Source organism: Sarcophilus harrisii, chromosome 5 (genome assembly GCF_902635505.1).
Source record: "Sarcophilus harrisii chromosome 5, mSarHar1.11, whole genome shotgun sequence".
Taxonomy (NCBI): domain Eukaryota; kingdom Metazoa; phylum Chordata; class Mammalia; order Dasyuromorphia; family Dasyuridae; genus Sarcophilus; species Sarcophilus harrisii.
Window position 1 is genome coordinate 183,935,519 of NC_045430.1, and position 24,221 is coordinate 183,959,739.

Below are 24,221 nucleotides of genomic sequence, written 5' to 3' on the forward strand. Positions count from 1 at the left end.
TTATATATTTATTTATTACTTCGTCTTTTTTCAATCAGTATAATAAATTAACAAAATTGTAAGGTTTTAAGGAAAAACTTAAAAAATATTAAAAAATGAAAGGAAATTATATCAGAATTCAATGTAATGATGAGAATGCAAAAGAAAAAATTATAATTCTTGGGATGAGAGAACAAAAAAATGGAAAGGAATCAAGAAAGAATTAGTAAAGAAGTCAATATTGAAGATCTAAGTTAGTTATGAGTGTTACATTTTATGTTTTTGTTGTTTAACTTCATGACAAACTACTCATTAAAAAAAATTAATCAAATGCCACATAAGGCAAATGAATAAAATATATATTAAAGATTTTCCCATAATTTTAAGCTTAATAACTTGAGAAGTATAAATGCTACATATTTATTTAAAATTATTTAAAATATTGATGTTTCTTATTAAAATTCAACATAGCCAGCATCTTATACTATGTACAATGCTCTATTCAATTTCTAAACTTTGGAAAAAACTTTCATCAACTCTGTTCTGTGACCCAATTACTTTATCCTAGTTCAAATGAAGCTGTCCCTCAGACAAGATATGTCTGATCTTGGCTATCATAACTAAAGATCTCTCTCAAAAAGAATTCTAGTTTCCATCCTTGGACCATGCCGACAAGACTGGTTAAAAGCTAACATAGTTGGTGCTAACCACTCAATCATGATTTACTAACATCTTGCTATTCTGCCTTCTATGTATTCCCCCTCTCCCTTTTCACCTCTTACTCTAGAAACAATAAGCAAATCACCATAACCATTGTCTCTGGAAAGGGCATGTCAACAACTCTGTGCTTTTATTAGTCATCCTTATAATTTCCTAGACCTAAACACCTTTCCCTAGTCACTATTTTCCAATTACATGGTGTCTTTGTTACTAGAATATGAACTTTTTGAGAGCAGAAGCTATCTCCTATATCTGAATCCTCAGTGTATAATACATTTTAAGTGTATAATTTTTTTGCATTCATTCATCACTCATTCATCAAATCATTTTACAGATGAAAAAAAGACACTGAGATTCATTGTGGTTAAATAACTTGCCCAAGATAACTGGAATAATTGATAAAAAAAAAAAAAAAAGGAATTCAATCTCAGGGTAGATGACTAAAGGCTCAGCACCTCAAGTTTCATTTTTTTTTTCATTTTTGTTTTTTTTCATCACAGCACAATGCTTACTCACACAGGAGGAATGATTGCTGGTACCAGAGAGTAGAACTGATCTGTTTTATTATAATACATACGCACCCATGCCTTTAAATATTAAAAATGGCAAAAATCCAAAAGCATCAATATCTCATCCTATGTTACCACTCTTATCTGCCTGTATTTACTGAAAGCCTACTATAAGCAAGAGTTTGTGGAGGATAAAAACCAATCTAAAAGGAAGTCTGTCTTACAATGTAATTGGAGACTATATGTATACATGAAAAAAATGTTCCTCTATGTGATAAATTTAAGTGATGAAACCAAAATGTATCAGAGTTCAGAAAAGTGAGAGATCATTTCCAGCTGGAATGATTAAGGAAGTCTTTAGAGAAGAGGCAGTGTGATTCTTGAAGGAAAGACAGAACTTAGTTAAGCAGGAAGGAAGAATAACAGCATTACAAATTGTCAATAGTTCAGTGCATGGAGAAGTGTGGGATACTGCTAAGAAATAGCATGAAAATTAGGGCAGCAGCAGAAAGAATATCTTTAGCTGTTAGTGAGTATAATAGTTGATCTAGAGCCAAGATCTTTTGTTGCTAAGGGATTACATAGAATACAGTAGGTTGAAGTCAAATTATGAAACCCCTCACATCAACTCACACCAGTGATCAGCAATATGCTTTGAGAATTTTTATCTGATAAAACTAAACAAAATATCCAAGTCCTTCATACAGTGGGAAAACCAGGATTGTTATAAAACACAGGAAGAGTTATTACACTGTTCCACCTATTCTCAGTGGAGTAACTAGTTAAAGCATCAATAATTGTTGCCCAGTAAGAGGCACTATAAATGAAGATTATAAGCAATAAAAACAAATTATTGTATCCTTTTTGTATATAACCTGCAAAATCTCACTGAGTTTAAAATGTCCATTAAAAGGTTATCTTTGTATAGGAAGCCTGGAACAGTTCCAAGCTTGTTGGGGAAATCAAGGTGCTATAATTGCATGAGATCAGATAATTAACAGGATCAGATCCAGAGAATTTAAATATTCAAAACAAGATTACAAAGCTTTTCCATATAAAATTTTATCTTACCTCTTAGGAAATTATTTGTATTTGTGGGGAAAATTGAATATGAAATTCATTTTGTGTAACTCCTAACACAAAGCAAACAATGATTGACTATACTACCACAACAGCAGCAAAAAGTGGTAGTATACAAAAACATCTACTTACCAAGGAGTAAAAGGTATAAAGGGAAACTATAAAATCAAACAGAACTAATTTTGTTCCTTTATATAAATATAGAGAAAAGTATCATCTATCAATAGTATAGAACAAATGAACCAAGAAGTGATCTAAAGTTGAAGGAAAGCATTTACACTTTCGAAAGAAATATAAAGGTCTGTTGTTGTTCAGTCATTTCTGTTGTGTCTTGGGAAAGCATCTAGGGTTTTCTTGGCAAAGATACTGGAATGGTTTGCCACTTCCTTCTCCAGCTCATTTTACAGCTGAAGATACTGAGGCAAACAGGATTAAGTGACTTGCCCAGGGTCACACAGCTAGTGTCTGTGGCCAGATTTGAACATAGGTCTTCTTGACTAATAGACCCAGCACTCTATTCACTGTATCACACAGCTGACCTTAGAAAGATCTGTAAGACTACCTAAAATTATATAGAGAAAAAAAAGAGATAGTAGAATATAATTCCATTCCAGAAAGGATTAGCTCTGGGACACAAAGAAAAAAGCAAGTAGTAGCTCCACTCAGCTAGCTAAATAGCACTGAAAATATTAAGACTAATCGGAATTTTGATTCTATGGTATAAATGGGCCTAAAAGCAGGGATGCTGCATCTGAATTGAGGCAGTTTTTGCTTCAAAACATGTTACCAGGTAGACTATGTAAAAGAAAAAACATTATACTTTACACATTTTATGGTTTTAAATAAAAACCATAAATATCTACAAGGAAAAAAAAAAAAGTGATTCATGTCACCACTTCCTATTTACATTGTTCTAAGATTTACAAAACTTACTCCTTCCCCACCCAACCATCCAATGAGGAAAGTAATCAAGAACGTCACAGGCTATGCAAAAACCTAACTAAATAAGCCACTGAACTGAGAAATGAAAAATAACTTTGTACTTTAGCTTAGGTGGACAATTTTTTTTAAAATCTATTATCGTGGTTTGGCATCTTAGCTCCTATGGCTCCCACTGTTCTCATAAACCTTGCCACTAAGCTATGAGAGAATACTAGAAATATTCTTTGACTCATTTTCCCTAAGGTCTAAATTCTTAGGCTTCTTGACCACTGCAAAGAAAAACATTCTCTCCCTTCTCAGCTGTTTTAAACTCAGTAAGTCTTCAGACAGAACTAAGACTCTCTAACTCTTCCTGAATACTTTCCCTTCTGTTCTGTTCCCTACTTTGCACTAGGAGAATGAGATCAGAGCTGTCACACATTTTTGTCACACACATTTCTGACAGCCATTCAAAATTATGAGAACCAATTGGTGTTTAACTATAGTATAGACTTCAACTACATTTGGTAATAGTTACCGTTACTACAACTGTGGCAAAAAAATTTAATTTTTTTCATAGAATTTATACAGTCTACAAAGAGCTTCCCTCTTGAGTCTTGAGAGGTTGTTTTGAGACAAAGCGCAGATTTTTTAAAATAATTTTTTATTTCTATCTTTAGTTTTTAAATTGCCTACATTTCAATCAATCTATTAGCAAGCATTAATCAAGAGCATAGTAAATATTAGGCACTATGTTAACTGCTGGGGATATAAAAGAAAAGCAAATAAAAATAAAAAATTCCTTCCTTCAAGCTTACAATCTAATGGGGAAAACAATATGCTTCAATCAAAATACACAAGATTAATATAAAGCAGATGGAAGGTAACCTAAGTGTTGAGGTTAGAAAGGAAAGGATTCCAGCCATGGAGAAGAGCCAGTACAGCAAAGGCTTAGAATAGCCAGGAAGTCCAAGGAGCCAGATCCCAGATGAAAAAGTTCAGCAGAATATGAGAAGACTGGAATGGCCGGAAGATGCCAGCTTAGGAAAAAAATTAGATGTCAAATATTGAAGACAATAAGGGGGTTGGTGGGGTCAGTTTAGAGTCTGGAAAGAAAAAAGAAGATAGACATGGTCAGACATGCTTTAGGAAATCGTTTTGGAAGCTCAATACAAGAGAGACTGGAGCATACACATATATTAAGGAAGGAGATCAATTAGCAAATTATTGCAACAAATTCAGATGAAAGGTGATGAGGAACATGAACTAGGATGGTGGTTGTAAGGGGAAAAAGGCATATTTGAAGAGATACTGGGGAAAAAGAAATTAGGAGATTTAACTAGTGACTGAATATATTGTGCCAAAGATTAGAAACTGAAAGGATGGTAATCCTCTTGACAGTAACAGGGACATCAAAGGAGAGTAGTAAGGGAGGTTTCTGGAGGGTGGGAGAGACAAGAAAGGTAATAAGCTGTTTTGGACATGGAGATTCAGCAATGTCTATTTGAAATATTCAAAATGTTCCATTGGCCATTATAAATAAATGAATATGTGTGTGTGTGTGTGTATGTATACACACACACACACACGCATATCTGCATAGAGATAATAGTTTAATCCATGGGAGTTAGTGACGAAATAAGAAAGTTTTGAGGTATACTATGAAGAACTGTGACTGACTTAGCTATTCTCAGCAACCAAAACAATCCCCAAAGACTGAAGTGAAGCATACTATCCATCTCCAGAAAAGAAACTAATATTGATTTAATACAAATTGAAATATACTATTTTTCACTTTCTTTTTTATTTGACTCTTGTACAAAATGAGTAACATGAAAATGTTTGATATATTTGATTGTTACAGTCTCAGGGAGAGATGAAGGGATATCATGGCCTAAAATAAACTGTAGCTTGCAATGAATTCAAAGTACAAAAGAATTCTTCAGTTAGATTGGAATGAAAGAGCAAAGGAAAGGATATTAGAGGCAAATAGGTTAAAAAAAGAAAGAAAGAAAAGAAAAGAAAAAGACAAGGTAAAACAAGACATAATTTGTGGACTGCAAGATGCAACAAAAAATGATTAATGGGAAGTTGAAATCCAAAATAAGTAAATAAGTGCTCTTAATTGATGTCATTTTTCTCACCAGGTGCATAAAAGAGCTGGCATATACATAAATGCTAAGTTTCTGACTGTAGATAAAAAACAGGAAAGATTCCACAATAAATGTTACTTTTAACAATCTTAGGGAAGACTTAGTCCTTAGAAAGTCCTTAGAAAGGACTTTCCAGCCTTCCTTTTCCCTCCAATCCACCTCCCCCCAAAAAAGAAAAGAAGACGAAAAGGGTGGAGTCTAAAAACCATATACAAGGTAAGCTTGGTTTTTATTTCTGGAAAATTTCTGAAACATACTAAAGAGGAAACATATTACTAACAGCCAGCATAACTTTGTTAAAAAGAAGTCATGTTAAACTAACCTCCTCTTCTTTCTTGAGATAACTAGAATAGACCATGTGAATAATTTGGACGTAGTTCACTTGGACAAAAGAACAAGTTTTCTTTTTTAAAGAGCTGCACAAAAGCTTCCACATATTCCAAACTGAATTCCTCACAATGTATAAACTCCATAGAGTTAAAAAATAAAAAAATAAAAAAACCTAAGAGTGATAGTATTTAATTACCTGGCACTTTACATTTGATAGATTTCCATTTGTTAAGAAGGATAAATGTATGTTTCTGTAACTTAATACCAACAACTGTGTTTTTAATCTGAATTTTGTTGTTTCAAATTATCTTCATTTATTTTTAACTGTTTTAAACAAGCTTTTAAAAATTAATCTCAACTCCAATATCCTCCCAAAGTAAATTTAAAATAAAATCCCTGAAAAATGAAGTTTTCAATATCAGCTGCAGTGTGTTTTACACACACACACACACACCCCTCTTTTCCCCCCTCCTCTTTCCCTTCCCTCCCACCTCACTCCTACACTCCTATTCACACACATTCATCATAGGCAAAACTATGTCCCTTCTTGCTTTTTAAGTTGTCACCTCTCTGCCAGACAATGAGTAGAGTGCTTTCTTCTTCATTCTTTTGGATTCATTATTTGCTGTGTTGCTCAGAGCTCTAAAATCTTTCAAAATTATCCAGGGTATAAATTGTTCTTCTCGTCCTGCTAACTCCATTCTATATCAGCACTCAGAAAACGTCCTAATTTCCTCTGAAACTGCCCATTTTATATAGCACCACAATATCTCACTACCTTTATAAACCATATTTTATTTACCTCTCCCCCTTCCCCTAGATTCCAATTTTTGGCTACCACAAAAAGAGTTGCTGTAATATTTTTTGCACAAACTTTTTTCCTCTTTTTGGTTTCTCAGGGGGTATAGTGGTCATATAATTAGGGCAAAAAGAATATGCAGAGTTTGGTAATTTTCCGGGCATTGTTCCAAATTGCTTTTCAGAATAACTGTCCAAGTTTAAGCAAGAACATCACCAGTACCAGAGCCCTAAAATATCTTTCCCCACCCCCACAAACCCTACTTCCAACATATAGCTTTCTTCTTTTTATCACTTTGCCAGTTTGATAGCTATCAGGAAAAACCTAAAAGTTAACTTTAATCTGCATTTCTCTATTAGTAGCTTAGAATATATTTTGTCATGACTGTTAAAAGCTTCAATTTCTTTTCCCTTTTAAAAATTGCCTCTATCTTTTGACCACTTAAGATACTCCTTTCCTAAAAGTTATATACCTTGGTCGTCAGACCTTTTATCAAAAAACCTAGCTGCAAAAATTTTTCTCCATTTTCTGTTTCCCTTCTAATTTTACTAATAAAAATTGTTCATCTTATCTTATGTAATCCTTTCTACTACTTCCTTAGTAATGATCTATTTGAATCTTTAGGAAAACAAGTATATTCATGTGCCATTGGTAAAGTTGCCTTGCTTAATTCCTTGGACAGATATTCTGAAAAGCAATACTATCCAATTTGGAAATGTCTGATGCTTTATGTCTATTTGATATGCTTTGTTCATATTGTACCCAAATCCAACACCTTTCTACTTTTTTTTTTTTTTGGGGGGGGGGGGGGGAATCTTCACATTCAATGTTCCTTAGTACTAGTTCATTACACTCACATACTACAATTAGTTTACTATTCCCCAATCAATAAAGACTAAATTTACTTAAAAATAATGCAACAAAGAATACTTTCCTAAAGGCTATAAAGAATTTTGTAAAAATTATTGAAAATTTCCCAATTTTATTCTAAAATAGTTGGATAAAAATCAAAGTTCGATTTGCTCTTGAATAGTTTCTCTCTTTACAATATCCCTACTAAATGAATTTACAAAGATGAAAATGGGTGGGTGAGGTGGGGGGGGCAGAGAGGGTATGCACCACCACCCATGCAAAGAATTTATTCATTTAGAATTTAATTTGGAATCAGATTTAAGATGCTGTTTTAAACTCAATTTCCATCAAAATGCTATCTGGTTGAATACTGTTTATTAATCTAGTTCTTTGTTCTTAGATTTAGAAAGACTTGATTTACACATACATTTCCTTCTAATTATTCTCTGCTCTGCTGTCAATTTTATATTTTTTATGCATTCAGTTAATTTTGATAAAAGCATCTTTATAAAGAGAGTTGGAGATCTGGTAATAACATTTTTCTTCGTTCCTATCTTCCCACCAACTCAACCAAACATTATTTTCCTTGGCATTCTTGGGACTTGGTTTATCTATATGAATTTTGTCATCACTTTGTGTAATCCAACAGAGTATCCCCCTTTGTACTCGACTAGAATAGACTAAATTCATAGATCAATTTGGATAGCAAACCCATTTTTATTAGAAAAACTTATCATAATCATTGAATGTCACCTATGTAATGAAGATCTTCCTTTCATGCTGTGAAAATGTTCTGTGTGTATCTTGGCAGATTAATTCCCATGTAGAATGATGAATTTTGTCATTTGCTCTATTTCTCTCTTTTTAGCTCTTCTTTCTAATTAAAAAAAAGTGCTAGCGATTTTGGAGAATATACTTCATATACTGTAAATAGCTTATTAATAATATTGGTTCTCTAGGGTTTTCTGACAATCATTCACAAAGAGAAAATATTCTATAATTCTTAAAAGGTTGTGTTGTATGAGAATTGCTTGTTTTTTAAATGCTTGACAATTCATTTGTAAATCTTTCGGACCCGAGTTGGGTTTTTTGTGGATTTTTTTTTTCCACATAAGTTCATATATGACTTGTTTAATTTCTCTTTTTCAGGTTCTTAGAGCTATTTTGTTAATTTGAAGATAGTCTTAAGAGCAATTTATCTTTTCCCAGTTTTATTGTCCCATAACTGTGTATAATATTTCACTGTATCTGTAATGCCACAGTTGTGGTAGAACCTTGATGCAATCCATCCATGACTTCTTGTCTTCTACAATTTTTGTCTGTCCTTCCAAGTGTCCCCCACAATAAAGTGTCCCAAATCTAATCCAATGTACCAGAGATCTTCTCCTAGATCTGCTGATATTACACAATGCAACATAAGAGCTTTGGTTATCTCTTCTTCTTTGATGTATGACTGACCCAATTGTTTTTCAGTTCCTATATTTGGTTGATGACATCTTTAACACTGCTTCTCTTGTGCAATTCTTCCTTTAAAAATGCTGCAGCTTAAAAACCCCATGAATTTCTCCATTACCCTTGGGTGACTTGAAACTTTCATGATTCATATTTATATAAAATTAATGAAAGAATAGTGTTAAAAATGGCCTTTGTTTCATGGAGGAGTTTGGGATTATTAATAGATCTGTACAATTTCTCAAATAGAATCATCCCCTGCTCTTCCAACTGAAATGGGAATAGTTATTTATGATAATTTTTTTTTATTTCTTCTCGACAAGTTACAAATCCTTCTTTTTAAAAAATTTCTGAATTTTTTTTGGGGGGAAGGAAAGGAAAAGGAGGGGGATTTTGGCTTTGATCAGCACATTTGAAAATTAGGTAAAGTCTTACTGATGGTATATATTTTTTTAAATCAATGCTATTATTCTCTTTTGAAAAATCAACTTTTATTGGTTTGATTTTATTTTAAAATTCTAGTTCCTAAAAAACCTTGGAAGGCAACTAAGTGGTGTAGTAGATAGAGCACTAGCCCTGAAGTCAGGAGGACCTGAGTTCAAATCTGACCTCAGATACTTAGCACTTCCTAGCTGTGTGACTCTGGTCAAGTCACCTAACCCCAACTGCCTAAGTGCAATAAATAAATAAATACATAAATAAAACCTGGAGGGAAGGGGAGGAGAGAGGAAAGGAAGGGGAAAGGAGGCTGTACATTATATTTCAAAACATTCTAAGTAAAACTGTCCAGATCTATAAAACCAGAGGACAAAATAAAACTAGGAAGTATATATTGATCACCTGAAAAAAAGGAATTCCAAAAGGAAAAGTTCCAAGAATGTCATGGCTAAAATCCTGAGCTCCCATGTCAAAGAAAAAAGTTCTGCAAGCATCCAGAAAGAAGTAGTTCATATATAAGGAAATAGTCTGGAATACAAAACCTGGCAACATCTGAGGCGGAGAGAAAGAGAGAAGGAAGAAGAGAGGGAGAGAGAGTACTTGAAATAAAATAGTCCAAAAAGCAAAAAATACAGTCTTACAATTATATCCTACAAAGCTGAATATAATCCTGGAAGGGAGAAGGGACTAGTGGATCATCAATGTAAAAAAGGAGTTTCAAGCCTTTCTGATTCAAAAAAACAAAATACCACCAGAGCTGAGAAGGAACTTTGAAATGGAAACAGAAACCCAGAAAGTAAAACTTATTTGGAAGAACCTATGTGATAATAGAGTTTTTTCGGAGTGTTCAAATCTTAAAAGCATACTGAGAGAGTAAATAAGACAAGCAGGCTCTGAGAAAGGATTAATTTACTGTTTGAGGATTTGAAGAACTGAAAGGGGAGGAGAAGAGGCAAAATACATTAACCTAGAAAGGAGGAAGAAGGAGTAAAATTTTCTGTTTCTCATAAAAGGGGTACAAGAAAGTATAGGTAAATGAAGTAATGAATATGCAGTATGGGCATCAAATGATGACAAAGGAAATTCAACTCACATATATGCAGTTTAAACTCAACAACAATTGGGATAAAAAGGAAAAGAGTTGAAAAAGAGAATAGTATTGGGAAGGGAACAGTCACAAAAAAAAAAAAACTTACTGATCCTGAATTAAGGAATGTCAAATAAATTAACAGAATGGATTATGGTACTGTAAGAAATTATAAAAGAAATTATTTCAGAGAAATGTTTATTTTCAGAGAATCCCAGGTAATAACAGATCCAGGGAAAAATAGATTCAGTAGAACAACACGTACAAAGACACAACAAACATAAAGAACAACTCTGAAAGATTTAACAACTCTGATCAAAGCAATGACCAACTATATCTCCACAGATGTCCCATCTATACTGAAAGCATCTGACCTACGTTCTGACAGGTGACTAACAAAAGATGTAGGAACATATATTTTTAGAAAATGGATACTTTGTGTATTTGTTTTCCTTGACTACAGTTATATATTACAAGAAAATTTTCCCCCTTTGTTTTTCTCAATTTATGAAATTCAGAAGAAGAAACATTTATCTTTAAACCATTATCCATGATGCTAATTTAATTTTAAGTACTTATCAAGACCATCTTCTGCAGGACCTTTTCTGGTTCCCCAGATCCTTCTCATATAAGGTTTATCATGTATCAACTCTGTATGGATCCAGTATATATATATATATATATACCTCAACCACTCAAGCTGAAAAACCTGAATTCAATGATTCATTCTTTTCTTTCATCCATGCTTCATGTGTTCATTTTTCCCCCTTTGGAAAAGTGTTTCATAACTACTCATTCCTCTATCCCCAACAACACAAACCAGAAAGTATCAGGAAGGAAAGATTTCTGGCCCAGGAAGTTCAAGGAAAAGTTGCATAAAGGGTGGTATGTGACTGAAATCTTTAATAATAGGTAGGATTTTTAAAGTCAGAAAATGAGGGAAAGACATAGAATACGACTAATGGAATGGAGCAAGGAATCAAAGAGTAGGAATGACGGATATGATTTAACAGAAGCATAAGGTATAGTAGGATAACAAAGGACAGCAAATTGGTAAAAATGACAAAAGACGGAAATAGTAAATACTGAAAGAGAGTGGAAAGACAAGTATACTAACATGTTTATTAGTAAAGTTGTTTTATTTAAAAGAAGGAGAAGGAAGGTGGCAGTGGCAGCAACATACACACCAAAACATTTAAAACAGTGTATTTTATGGTTGGTTGTCATTCATGCTCAAAGAGGATTCCAAAAAAAAAAAATGGCATCCGTATTTCAGGATCCCTATATCATTTGGTATAATGTGTCCAACTATGATTGATCAAACAGTACAACTTTAGAAGGCTCTACTACAGGTTGGACACAAATAGTTCATGTGAACATCTACACCGAGATGTCTCTAAATTTGTGCATCTTATATTCCTTTTGAAATAATGCAATTCTATTTTGCTCAGAGAGCACAGTGCCTTCTTGGATGTGGACATTTCATGCTAGGAAGTCCTGTGCCAGTGGCTCCCATGTGTCAAAAGAGAGTCTAAAAGTCTGGAGCCACTAGGTACTGCAGTCAAAAGAGAGCTAGACATGGAGTCAGGAAGGTTTCTTCCTGATCTCCAATCTGGTTTCAAACATTTACATTAGCTGTGAGACCCTGGGAAAGTCACTTAACCTTGTATGCCTTGATACATTTTGTATAGCAAAGAAGGGATGTCCAATTATTAGGGAATGGCCAAAGAAATTGCAGTACATGAATTGGATATCCTGAAGACATCTCAAAATCAACATACCAAAACAAAATATAAAAGAAAATATACTATTACAAAAAATAAATATGACTGAAGCAGGCAAGAGTAGAAAGAATTAACATGAATCAATGCAAAGTAAGTAAGCACAACTAAAAAACACCACATGAGTACAATTTAAATGGAGAAAAAAAAAAACCCACCATAAAACCAATGAATGTTTCATAAATACAAAGAATAAGCTGGGCCCAAAAGAAGAAGTATGAGAAGGCAGCCTCTCCTACCCACATACTTCAGTTTACTGAAAAAGGGTATAAGGATATGGAATACTGTATATATTATGAGAAAATTTCAATATATTAATTGGTTTTGCTGAATCTGTTTTTTCTTCTTGCTCTTTTTATTTTATCAAAACAAATTCAATGGCAAACTCAAAGAACAAAGGTAAATTATGAAAAATACTAAAGCAACTCAGAAGAAATATATGTCAACAACTGAGGATGACAAGGGAACAAAGGTTGCTTGTATTCACAACTCTAATGCCACCTGTGAACTGCTCCTACAACAGCTTTTAAATTGAAACCACACATCTGTCTGTCTTTCTCCCCCTCTTCTTCCTCCTCCTTTACTTTTCCAACAGTAAGAGCTGTATACAATATATCAAAACTGTGATAATTAAAGAAAGGATCTCCCCACCCCAAATTAATCTGAGCAATTCATTTCCTTTTCATGCAGCTTATAAATAAGTTATGGCTATCTATCAGCAATGCTAATGGATCCATTTCTTTCATTCATTCTTCCAATTATTCAATTATCTACTATATTAAAGCTAAGAATTCCAGTGTACAACAACCAAGATGAAAATGCTTAGCCCTAATCGCAGGACTTTTACCCAAGATGAAAGCCTAAACAAAGAGAGACTGCTGATCTCTTAAAGGGAAAGAGGAGAATAAAAAGGAAGGGAAGAGGAAGAAGGACAAAAGGAACAGGAAAGAAATCAATACCAGAAGCCCTACACAAGAGCACAGAAACCAGGGCAGGAGAGTGGAGTGGGGGAACCTGGCCTTGGCTCAAAGTTTCAGTCAAAAATAAAAGTCTAAGATGAGTGAATAAAATGTGATTCAATATCAAAAAATGGTTGCTAATCTAACTAGATGGCAAGTATAAAGCAGAAACTCAAAGGAAACTCAGTACTTCATTACTACTAAGAAGAAAATGAGATTTTAAAAAAGAAAAAAAAGGCACTGAAGAAAAAAGTTAAAAGAATAAGTAACTTAGAAAACTATCTGGGGTAAATTTTAACCAATATTGTCTCTAACATATTCTAAGAGACCAAACAGAAATCAATGACTCCAAGAAACAGCAAGAAAAATTCTTAGAACAAAATCAAGACTTGGGGAAAAAAAGATATGACATCATAAAACAAATATCCTACAAAGTAGATCAAGAAGAGATTGGTTAACATCACTAGATTCCCTAAAACCCAGGATTTAAAAAAAAAAACAAATCACTGGACACTATATTTTTAAAAATTGTAAGTGAAACTTCACAGATTTATTAGAACCATAATGTAAAGATAGAAAGAATCTCCTGAAAAGGCTCATAGAAGTAAAGATTCAGAAATGCCACCAAAATCCTAAACTTCCATAACAGGAAAAAAAAAAAATTACTACAAAGCACTCAGAAACAAGCAATTCAAATACCAGGAATCTGCAGTCAGCATCAGACAAGACGCAGCAGCTTCTATTAAAAACCAGAGGAGATCTCGGAGAACAATATTCCAAAAAAGGCAAAATGGTTTGCAACCAAGAATAACTTACCCTACAAAGCCAAGTATAATCTTACAAGGGAAAAAATGGGACTTTGAACAGATTTTCGAGCACTTCTACTGAAAAGACAAGAATTGAGGGTAAGACTTTTAAAAAATATATACAAAAACCATAAAATATAATACTAATATTCAGATGAAAAGAATAATAAGCAAATGAAACAGGAAAAACACAAGTCTGAAGGGATGATATGCTTTTATTCTGGGGATTTGAAAAGGGAATAAGAAAGGAGTGCGAGTAAATATAATATTATAGAAGGGAGCAAAAAGGAAGATCTTGCTAATTTTTATAATTAAGGTGAACAAGACAAGCATACAAATATGAACTGAAGAAAGGAACAGATATCAAATGGACTTCACATATCTGAAACAAAGTTGAATATACAGATAAGAACATATTCCATAACACAAACACGCGCACACATACACGCGCACGCACACACAGAATTAGGTGTAGAAATATATCAAATTTAATAAGGAAATAACTGTGGGATGAGGAAACAGAGTTAAGGAGGAAAATACTGAGAGTGAACAGAAGCAAATAAAACAAACTTTGATCCTGAATGAAGGGTGGGAGGAGATAAGGAAGAACCAGACTATAATGGAGTTCCTATCAAATGACGAATGACTGAACAAATTATAGTAAACAAATGTCATGAGTAATCTTGTATCAAAAGAAATGATAAGCAATGATGTCAACAAATCCTAGGCAGTATGAATTGATGCAGAATGAAGTAAGCAAAAACAATTTACACAACGACAACACCATTGTAAGAAAAACAACTTCAAAAGACTTGAGAACTCTGTTCAATGCGATAATTAACTATCTCTAGAGGATTTATGAAGAAGTAGGTTGCCTTCTTCTTGTCAGAAAAGTGATAGTCACAAAGTACAGAAAGAATGTTTTTGTATTAGGCCACTGTGTAGATTCATTTTGCTTGATTATGCTTACTTATTAAACAAAGGGTTTTTTGTTTTGTTTTGTTTTGTTTTTTAATTTTCCCAGCTTTTAATTGGAGGAAGGGATTTTGGAAAAAGGGTAGTCAGTGATGCCCTCCCCCAAACGGGTCATTATAAACATTTTTTACAATGCACAGAAGAGAACAGAAGGAAGTTCAGAAGGAAGCACAGACAAGCAGGACAGTTTTGAAAGTAACGTGTGGAATTTATTATATACTTTTTTAAAAGCAAGCTGTATGAAATGGAGATTCACGGTTTCATATACAATCCTCTTTTCATGTTCTGCTGTCTATATTGAAATGCTTTGGGGGGGATTTTTAAATTCAGGATAAAAAAATAAAATTATTTAAAAAAAAAAAATCTAATGGTAGATTGTCACAGTGGGGGTTCCCACACAGATGATATCCCTGAATCCTAACTTAGATAATTCATAGCAGGAACAATCAGCAGCAGCTGGATCACAGGATCAGGGCAGCAGTGAAGAGAGGCACATCATGAAGCTGCGGTGATATTTCCCTGTCCTGATATGATCACAGGTTGGGCCAGAAGTAGATGTCATTTAGAAGCAGCATCAAGGAAGAAAGTGCTACAGAAGAAAATCCATTTTGTCAGTCTTACTGACAATTGTGACAGCATTCACTCACCTGATTCCGTTTTTTAATTACTTAAAGTATTTTATGCTTATTGCTAGTCAGTAGTTAAGTACCAATCTACAAAGCTATATTTTCAATATGTAAGAAATATGCACACAAATTCTAGGCGAGAAATACATAGTTTGAATAATATAAGTTATTAGGCAAACATCTAGAAGGGAAAAACCTTTTTATCATAATTTCATTCTTGCCCTAAGTGCTTCAGATGGCAATATTCATAAAAGAGTAATAATATATGTTTAACATATTTTTTAAAAGTGTAAGGAAGGAGAAGAGGAAGGTGAAAAGAAGGAAAGGATCAAAGGGAGAAAAATATATCCATCCAGCTCATTATTCTTAGGACTTATTTTTATTCATCTTTGATGTAAATATAAATTTCTCATAATTACAATATAGTACGTATGCTCTGCCCTGAGATGTGTAATACATAACAACACTAGGTTGATACTATTGCATTAACCTTTAATATCCAAAGATAATAAATTAACAATGACTTCATAGTCTAACTTTTAAGTACAAGAAAAGTATTCTGATAACCCGTATGTTGGTCAGAGATAAATCTGAACAAAGGCTTTCACATACTAATATATATTCGGCAATAAAACTATATTTCAGAATTGGACACTGAAATGTCAACAATTTTAATTCTGGTAACGTATATATAAAAGGAAAAAAAAAAAAAACTCAGTGTCCTTGAATTACAAGATATGTTGCTTATTTAAAATGAAGAGTAACAGAATTTTGAAGTGATATCTCTGCTAAAACAGAATACAGACCTGACTACTTAAACTTAAGATATTTCAGGCTACAGTACAACCCAAAGAAAGGTCTTACACATTAATACTATGTTCTGATGGACTAAAGCTATACATAGTGTTTTGCACCAAAATAAAATGAATGTCATCCAATTCATGGTAAATGCTACAGGTTTGTATAAACACTGAAGTTATACAAATCCACTTAGAACCCTGTGATAAAAACAATATTTTCATTAAGGTAAATGAGGTTCTGGAATACAATATCTCTATCTGTGGAGAATACATTCTACAGATTCCCAAGAAAAAATCCTTGAAATTTTTAAAGATATATATGTGTGTATTTATATAAAAAATATAGATACACACACACATATGGCAAGTAGAAAACTGTGATCTATATATAGAAATCTCTATAGATGCAGAAATACATCTATCACAGTTTTCCACTTGCCCTGCTAAAACTCGATCTTTTCCACAGAATTTTCATTTCTTGTGATTGGATAAAGGATAAAGCATCAATTAGGTGCTAATCATATTCTGAACAACTGCCAATCTTCCTTTTAATAGAGAGGGTGATACTGCACACCAGCCAGTAAGAGGGAGGGGCTGTAGTGGCAAGACGTAGTAAGACCATCAGATATTTGAAACAGCAAATCAGGAAGGTTTCTTGAATAGTAAAGGAATTCTGCATGGAAAGGACAAATGTTAGGCCTGTCACAAAGTACTGTGGCTTAAAAAGCATAGAATAAAAATCAGGTACTTAAGCATATACCTCTGCAGTGGCGTCACTTTGTTCTTATTCTTGTCAACGGAACCCGTAGATAACTGAAGAAAATTGGGGTTTAATTTATATAATTCTTGAAGTAGCTTCTGTTCATACTCTTGGTGTTTACCCGCCTGGTGGAAAAAGAAAATAAAACTGCAATGGCATTCATATATTAGCTGCTATGAAATATTCCATCTCTCTCCTAGAAGCTTAAAGACACCAATAATACCAAATGAAAAGGATTCTTCCAACCAAAGACAAACTGGCAAACTTTCTAAATTAAGGCAATTTCTTTCCTTTTAAATATACATGGTATATGGCAAAAAGAAACAACAAAGGAAATATTAATTTATTTGGAAACAATTCATTATCTACATAATAACTTTAAGACTCAGAAAATACATTTTATTCTTACTTTAAAGAACTTTGATTAAACAGTGCTTGGCTTTGTTTTCCTAACAGCCTAATTAACATTTTTTGATATTAAAAAGCATTATGTAGCATCAAAGTAATGCAAAATGAAGTAAAATTTCATCAAATAGACCTGCTTCTCATCTGCTGTTTAGTCACCAAGTCCCAAAAGAAAAAACATTTTAACAAGTCTCAAATAATATGATTAAATTATCCAAGAAAGCAGAAAACTTGGGAGAGCAATAGGGAGGTGTAGAGCACAAGGAAAAGGGAAAATATGTAGAGAACTTAACTCAGACAATTAGAAGCAAATAGTAAACATTTACAGTACTCATTTCACTATGTGTAGATATAACAGATTGGTAGGAAATATAGATTACTTTAAATATTTTGTGCAAAGTTGAGAACTGCTTACTTTTGTTCAGCCTGATGATGGTATACTCTAATAAATAGTTGAACAAAAACTAAAGATAGATAATAATATTTATGTGACTACATAATCTATTTTTTAAAAAAATCTATATTTTTTGCAATGTTACTTGTTATTCTGAAGCCCCTTAGGTCATACATATATACTTTCCATTCACATTTTCTTACCTATTCTATTTAGAATAAAATATTGAATTTCCTCTTGAAATAAAAGAAAAAAAGCTCTTCAAATTTGTTATGATAGTTATAGAATACTTTAATATATAGTTATAGAATACTTTAAAAGGAAGAAACACTTCTGGAGTGATATTTGTACTATTTCCAAAAAATGGTTAAATAAAGAAATCTCTGATGAACTAAGACTGACTGTATAAAGCATTCACTGCTTCTAGAGATACAAACTCCAAAAGTTTAAAAGCTTTGAAAATCCCCCCTTCACAAGGGGGAATACTTCCTTTAAATGATTATTGAAGACTGTTTATCAAAATAACTCAATAGGGGCAGCCCGTATAATACATGTTAAATCTTATTACTACCAGGCAGTGGTCAAAACATACCGTTTTCAAAAACTGCTTTAAATAAGCAAATTAGTTGAAGTCATTTGGTATATTTTATAATGCAAAATCTAGATATCAGCAAGTCTTCTTTGGATACCATCCAAGAAAACTTTCCTAAGACTCATTTTTAATATTGCTTCTAGATCCCAAAGACAACATAAGAAGATTGTACTAGATTTTTTTATGGAGGGATTTAAATTGCAATTCCAAAGTCAAAGAAGGTAAACTTTTCTCAATGAAAATTAGCAATACACTCTTCATTCTAATTAGACTTGCTCTAGGTTGATGTGAAGAATGAAAGGTAGCAATGAATGCCCCCCACCTTCTAAAAGAGAAGTATTCCTGCAAAAGTCCACAGCCACAAATCTGAAGTCCTCATCTACAATAGGGAAGTACAGCATTATATTTTGGTATAATCCTCATGTAATGTGATGTCTTTTCAAGATTTTCACTTCTAAAGAATATTTATACTATAAATTAAAAGGAGACAGGAGAGGAGGAAAAGTGAAAGAACATAGGACATTAAGCATTCAATTCACTTTTTCATAGGATACTAATTCAATGAACACTTGAAGAGAGAACTTATATAACTCCCTATCTTGATGGATATATTTTCTAAGATACCATGTAAAAAAACACAGATAAGAAAAAACCTAACTACTGGGCATGACATCCTACTAAGATTACAATTTGCTGATAACATTATTCAACATTACATATTTTTAAAATATAGATTTCTACTTTTGAAGGAAATCATTTAACAAAAAATAAAAACTACGGGTTGATCTCTCTGGAAAGCTGGCAATTCATACTGCTTTACTACCTGCATTTCCTCTTTTGTGAAGCTAGCTGCTTCATCCCCCAATTCATGTAGATACATACAGTCCGGTTTTGGACACTGCATATTCTTTAGGAAGTAACTGCAGTATTTTGTTGTACCTAGAGAAGCCTGCCGGAAAAAAAAAAGAAAAGATTTGAAGATCACAAGAAGGACAACAATACAAGTTGAAAAACATATGCCAAGGTATACTTCAGAAAAGATTCCATAAGAAATTTGGCTGGTATGGATATTTGTTTTGCTCGACTTCACATTGATTCTGCTTGCCTTTTCAGTAGATGGGAGAAAGGGTAAGAGGGAGAGAAAATGGAACTCAAAATTTTAAAAGAATGTTAAAATAATTTTGGTGGGGGTGAAGGATAGAGACCCGATTCACAATTATTCTATCAAAAAAGGTTCCTGTAGAAATTAGCAATTGCCTAATTAGATTACCCTTTGTCAGGCTAAAACATTAATGAATTACAACAGACACATTGGTTTGAAACTTGATATGTAAATAAATTATATTTTGGCCCAAAAAAATAGGTCATCAAAAAGAATTTATATTACCTTAAGTGTTCTGCCATCTACTACTACGTTGTTGACACACTGTATGGCTCTGAGAGCATCTTCTGACCGGATATAGGTGACATAAGCACTGGCACTTGGACCCTAAAGTGAAAACATCCCATCCCACTGTCAAATACTAACTCAAGACAATAACAAAAGATTTCTATTACAATGATAAGAAAGAATTTAGGACAATTTATTTGAAAAACTTTAAATAATGAATGTAATTTTCAGTCAAAACAAAGTTTAAAAGTCCAATTAAAAGCAGAAATTTTGAACTTAGCTATTTAATTCAACCTTTTGATTTAAACCTAGAAAAATTAAATGGCCTGCCTATGGCCACACTATAGGCAAAATTAAGATCTTGAACCCAGAGCCTTCAATTCCAAATTGAGTACTGTTTTTTTCTCTAGTATTTCTTCTGTTCAATATAATATGCATATCTTTATCTAGACTATGCTCTACATAGGAATCTGAGTCAATGTCATTTGATCTGCAAAAAATAAATTAAAATTACAGGTCTTGATTTAAGTTTTAAATAAAATTTTCAGATATAATAAAAGCGGCTCTTATACCAAATTTTATATAACTTTGACTATAATTTCCAACTCCCCCCCACATAAGCACATAAAATAAAAACAGATAAGGCATCTTAAATGAAATCTTAAAAATGAAAATTATTATCTATCCTAATACCAACATTATTAAAATTTCAATGTCTAAAGCCTGTGCTAGTTGGCAGAAGTATTCTAAGCTAATTGCAACAAAAAAGTTGAACTTTTTTCCCCCCATTATCTTTGCTGTTAATGAATAGGAAATACTTAGGTGTAGATCCCATTACAAATAATTGTACACCAATAGAGGGTGCTATTTAACATCTCTGAACCAAAACATCCATTCATTCAAATTCCCAAACTAATCATTCAAAAATGAAATAAATTTTAATAATGAACTATCACCTTTTGGAAACAGAATGACTAGTAGCCTATGTTATGACAAAGGTTTGAACAGAAAAAAATAGAAAAAAAAAAAAAAAAAAAAAAAGATAAAGATCCCTAAAATTAGTTACCTGTGAGCCTGCATATGATGTACTATTATTGATGACAACTTTATGTATTTTACCAAACTTCCCAAAATATTCTGGTCGTTTTAAAACCTACAAGAGAAAAAAGATATAATGGTATGTGTTCATATCACTACAAAAAGGTAATAAAAATTAAAAATACCAATGTTCTCCACTTTTACAAATAAAAATTAGCATATACTACAAAGTTTATATGAAATGATATCAAACCCAAATTACAAGTGTAACAATTATCCAATGTGATTATTATCAAAAATCATATGGAAAAACCATAGTTGTCAGGGGAGGATGGTCTTAAAAGTGGAGAGTACTTGGGTTTTGTTTTTAACTTTCATCTTTGACAAGAGTTATTGATAAAGAAAATCAAGTACTAGCCATATTGTAAGTATAAATATAAATCTCAGGACAAAAAGCATTCAGCAATTTAAACTGATATATTAAAGGAGTTTTTCTCCTTAAAATAAACCTGTTCTTGTATTAGTAGGATAATGTAGTATACCGAAGGTGGTATTATAAGATCTATCTATGCTTTACTTGAGCATCCTTTTTATACTACTTTCCTATAAAGCACAGTCACTTCACACACACCCCTGGCCAACAGACAGACACAGACACACTCACTCACACACACACACACACAACACACACACACACACTCTCTCCCCCCTCCCCGCCTCTGTCTCTCCGCCCGCCTCTCCCGCCTCTGTCTCTCCCCCCCTGCCTCTGTCTCTCCCCCTCCCCCCGCCTCTGTCTCTCCCCTCCCCCGCCTCTGTCTCTCTCCCCCGCCTCTGTCTCTCCCCCCCTCTCTCCCGCCTCTGTCTCTCCCCCCCTCTCTCCCTGCCTCTGTCTCTCTCCCCCTCTCTCCCTGCCTCTGTCTCTCTCCCCCTCTCTCCCTGCCTCTGTCTCTCTCCCCTCTCTCCCTGCCTCTGTCTCTCTCCCCCCTCTCTCCCTGCCTCTGTCTCTCTCCCCCTCTCTCCTGCCTCTGTCTCTCTCCCTCTCTCCCTGCCTCTGTCTCTCTCCCCCTCTCTCCCTGCCTCTGTCTCTCTCCCCCTCTCTCCCTGCCTCTGTCTCTCTCCCCCTCTCTTCTTTTTCTCCTACCCCCCCTTCTCCCTCTCTCTTTCCCCTCTTTCTCTCATTCACTCTACATCAAATTACTTACTGATTTCCAGCAAGGAAGAATAAACTACTTCTAGAGAAATCTATTCTGGTTTTGGATTTTTCTGTTAGGTATCTTTTCCATATAGCAAAGCCTAAATATGTAGCAAGGCCAACACAACTTTTAACTCCTATAACACCATCATTATGTATCCCACATTTATATAAGATTTTTAAAAAGTATGATTTTGCTTCTAATATTTTGGTAAATGTAAGTACTATCAAAGACTCTTAAAATATTATTATATAATACTGTATGACATAGTATATATAAATGCATATACATATGATACAGGATTAATAAAGCTATATGAATAATATATATAATATCATTTAACTAAGCTATATGAATAATAACTCCTTGCTAGGATCTTTGTATATAAGGAGTTTATTACCCCTAACCTATGGAATCTGAGTCAATGTTTCACATGGAAAATTCTGGAGGGAAAAATACATGCATACATACATATATGAATACCTCTATAAGGAATTGCTCCCTTAAGAATAACATATGATCATTCTCCTCACTTGGTAGAAAACTGGAATGTATCCCACTGATATTAATTTTCCGATGCATTTTGTTTTCATACCTAAAACCAGTTGAAAGGTCTCCCTTATTTGGAATAACTTCATGGATAGTATGTCTATCTGGGTCCAATGAGCCTCAATGCCTCTGGCATCTCAAATAAAAAAATTATTTTTCCCTCTTGTTAGCTAACCTGGAGGAATATTCCATTTTCATTCCCTCATCCTCCCTCAAATAATTACTGCACTCAAATATCCCTAAGTGCAAATCTAAAATCAAAAGTAGCAGATCACCCCTCGCTCACACCACACCAACCTGGAATTACAGAAAAAGAGGTAGAGAATCTCTATAACACTAAAAATCACAAATCAATACAATCATCTGACTAAGACAAATACAGAAGGGCAACTTTTACTTCCATGATCCTCCAATTTCAAGGTGCTATGGGATTTTAATAACAACAATAGAAGCTAGTGTTTATATAATATTTACTATGTACCAGTTTAATTATCATTTCATTTGATCCTCACAACAACTCTGAAATGTAGGGACTATCATTTTCACCACTTTACAGATGAAAAAATACAGAGACAAACAAGATTAAGTGAATTGTCCAGTGCCCAGTCTGAGACCAGATTTGAAATCAGGTCTTCCTCTAGGCCCACTAGCATTCTATCCACTGCAGCATCTGTGAGGGTAATCAAGACCTGAGCAAACTATGACATGGGAGGAGGAACAATGGACCAAAGGCTCTTTCTCAGGGTTTTAGCCTTAACAGTAAAATAAGAAAGGAAGCAACAACAGGGACAATTCTACAAGGAATCTTATTTGTTCATCTACTTTTTCTTCCCTACCATGAACAGGTAGAGGATGGAATAAAAAGGGAAGATGATCACTGATGCATTCAGTATTGAAAAGCTACAACAAGTTCATATAAATGAAATGCTGCTTTTAATCAGCATATTAATTCTGTCTACAGAAAAATAAGAAAGCAGAGCATAGGAGCAAAGGTGGAAAGTTCTATTATGGTACATGTTCCTTAAAAGTAGTTATGGGAAAAGCTGAATTCTTTTTGATTTAAATCAATTACCTATTAAGATGTTTACCTGTTTACTAAATATCTAAACAACTATGGGCATTCCATATGGGTTGTTGAGTACTATTTCCACGAGATCTATAAATTGCTTACCTCTGGGTCTGCTAAACGCTGGGAGAGTCCTACCACAAAAACGAGGTTCTTTTGTACCACACGTACACTTGCCAAGTGTTTACGGTTCTCTGATATCTTCTGTTTCCTTTCATTCTGCTTCTGTTTTTTCTCATTCTTTATCCTTTGCAGTTCTTCCTGGGAGAGTGGTTTATACACTGCTGGGTCTTCTGGATATGGCTTTAATCATGATGCAAACATGGTGGTTAGCACAAATGTAACTTGGAACAGGATAAAGTTAAAGGAGCCAATATGTTATTTAATTTTTTTTAAACTATTTTTGGAACTGACTAGATAAATAGTAATTTTAACTTATCAGAAAAACTCACACCTGTTCATCTCAGGCAATTTCCTTTGATCAATCCTTAAAGCAAATTTTTAAAAAGTTTAAAAGAAATAGTGGTCCAATTTCTTTAATTTGCAAGACTGCATTGTTACAGCTTT

The 24,221-nt window shown here is 33.5% G+C and overlaps 1 protein-coding gene across 3 annotated transcripts in view; it reads right to left on the reverse strand.

Annotated features, from left to right (window-relative positions):
• Window positions 1-24,221, reverse strand: part of CNOT4 (CCR4-NOT transcription complex subunit 4) — a 116,305-nt gene that overhangs the window by 61,498 nt on the left and 30,586 nt on the right. For all 3 annotated transcript variants that reach the window (XM_031939119.1, XM_031939117.1, XM_031939118.1), the window contains exons 3-7: window positions 23,760-23,957; window positions 20,875-20,961; window positions 19,806-19,907; window positions 19,242-19,367; window positions 17,028-17,152 (exon numbers count right to left, since the gene is read on the reverse strand). In XM_031939119.1, the coding sequence (XP_031794979.1) occupies window positions 17,028-17,152; window positions 19,242-19,367; window positions 19,806-19,907; window positions 20,875-20,961; window positions 23,760-23,957 (638 nt within the window). The remainder of the gene's footprint in view (window positions 1-17,027; window positions 17,153-19,241; window positions 19,368-19,805; window positions 19,908-20,874; window positions 20,962-23,759; window positions 23,958-24,221) is intronic.